This window comes from Plasmodium fragile, assembly GCF_000956335.1.
Source record: "Plasmodium fragile strain nilgiri unplaced genomic scaffold supercont1.21, whole genome shotgun sequence".
Classification (NCBI taxonomy): Eukaryota; Apicomplexa; class Aconoidasida; order Haemosporida; family Plasmodiidae; genus Plasmodium; species Plasmodium fragile.
In genome coordinates this window covers 309,137-310,292 of record NW_012192601.1, presented here as the reverse complement: position 1 = coordinate 310,292, position 1,156 = coordinate 309,137, and the positions used below count along the sequence as shown (strand labels likewise).

The 1,156-nt window shown below is 43.4% G+C and overlaps 1 protein-coding gene across 1 annotated transcript in view; it reads left to right on the top strand.

Moving 5' to 3' along the window:
• Window positions 1-19: 19 nt before the first annotated feature.
• AK88_02260 (uncharacterized protein) overlaps window positions 20-1,156 on the top strand; it is a gene marked incomplete at both ends in the record, with an annotated part of 4,911 nt that continues 3,774 nt past the window's right edge. Inside the window, 5 exons of the mRNA XM_012479891.1 lie at window positions 20-110; window positions 237-307; window positions 347-359; window positions 537-712; window positions 876-966. Of these exons, the coding sequence (XP_012335314.1) occupies window positions 20-110; window positions 237-307; window positions 347-359; window positions 537-712; window positions 876-966 (442 nt within the window). The remainder of the gene's footprint in view (window positions 111-236; window positions 308-346; window positions 360-536; window positions 713-875; window positions 967-1,156) is intronic.

Here is a 1,156-nt window from a genome sequence, read left to right as displayed (position 1 = left end):
AAAAAAAAAAAAAAAAAACATGACTTTGCAAAATGAGTGTAAAAAATGGTGGCCGAAATTAATCATCCCTAGAGGGGATACAAAATGGTTTGACAATTTTGCCACACCAAGTAGAAACACAATATGCAACGATGAAAGGCGCTACACCCTCACCTACATTTTTTTTAAAAAAATATTCTTCTTATTCTCTGCGTCGGATGTGAATTTTAGTTCATCCCCCCCCTCTCATCCCACAGGATCGTTCTCACAAAATGCTATGCATTACAACTCTGTACTTCATGAGGATTTGAAAATGGCTGAATTTAAAGTTTTTTTTTTTTTTTGTTTTTTTTTCCTTCTGGAACAGGGGATATTGAGAGGTTCTAAGCGAGGCCACTCGTTGGTCATCACCGATTAGTCGCGAATCCGTGTGTGTACGTTATTGCGCGGCAGCACTTATGTGTTGTGCTTGGTGAAGCATGGCCCCCCTTCACCGCCTCTTTTATCACCTCTTTTATCGCCTTTTCTCTCTTCCCCTTTGCTTCCCCCCACCGCAGTAGCTCGAGGACTCAAAAGAACCGGCAAGCTGGGCTACCTGTCCTTCTTCGGTCGGCCATCTGAAGTGAAACATGAGTCCAAGTGTGCATCCAAAACGGACGACATGCTCTATGACAGCTGGGGAGTCAAACCCCTGTGGGAGTCCAAACCCTTCTCCTTAATGAAGCTTCCATTCGTAATACATGCATCCTCACTCGAGCACAAGTGAATGAAAAAGTCACTGCAAGAGTGACTGCAGTTGCGGCCAGGGAGGCTAGCGCATATTCACTTGCTCATATTGCTCGTGTTGTGCTCGCTAGCGTCACGCCCCCATATACAAACCATTACCGTCCTTTCAGAGCCCCCAAAGTATGTCTCCCTTCCTCAGTGAAGAATCGGTGAAATACCACTACAGCAAGCACCACGCCGCCTACGTGAAGAACTTAAACAGTACTAAATGAGAGGCGAAAAGAATTGGCTTGTCTCCTTGTGGACGTGTTGCCTTTTTTTAACCACTCTTTTATGAGCTGCATTTTTCCTCCACTGTGGACTAGAACAATGCACACTTTGTTCGTGTCTGACATTTCAGCACTTTAGTTTTATCAATTTTTTTTTTTTTTTTTTTTTTTTTAATGGGAAA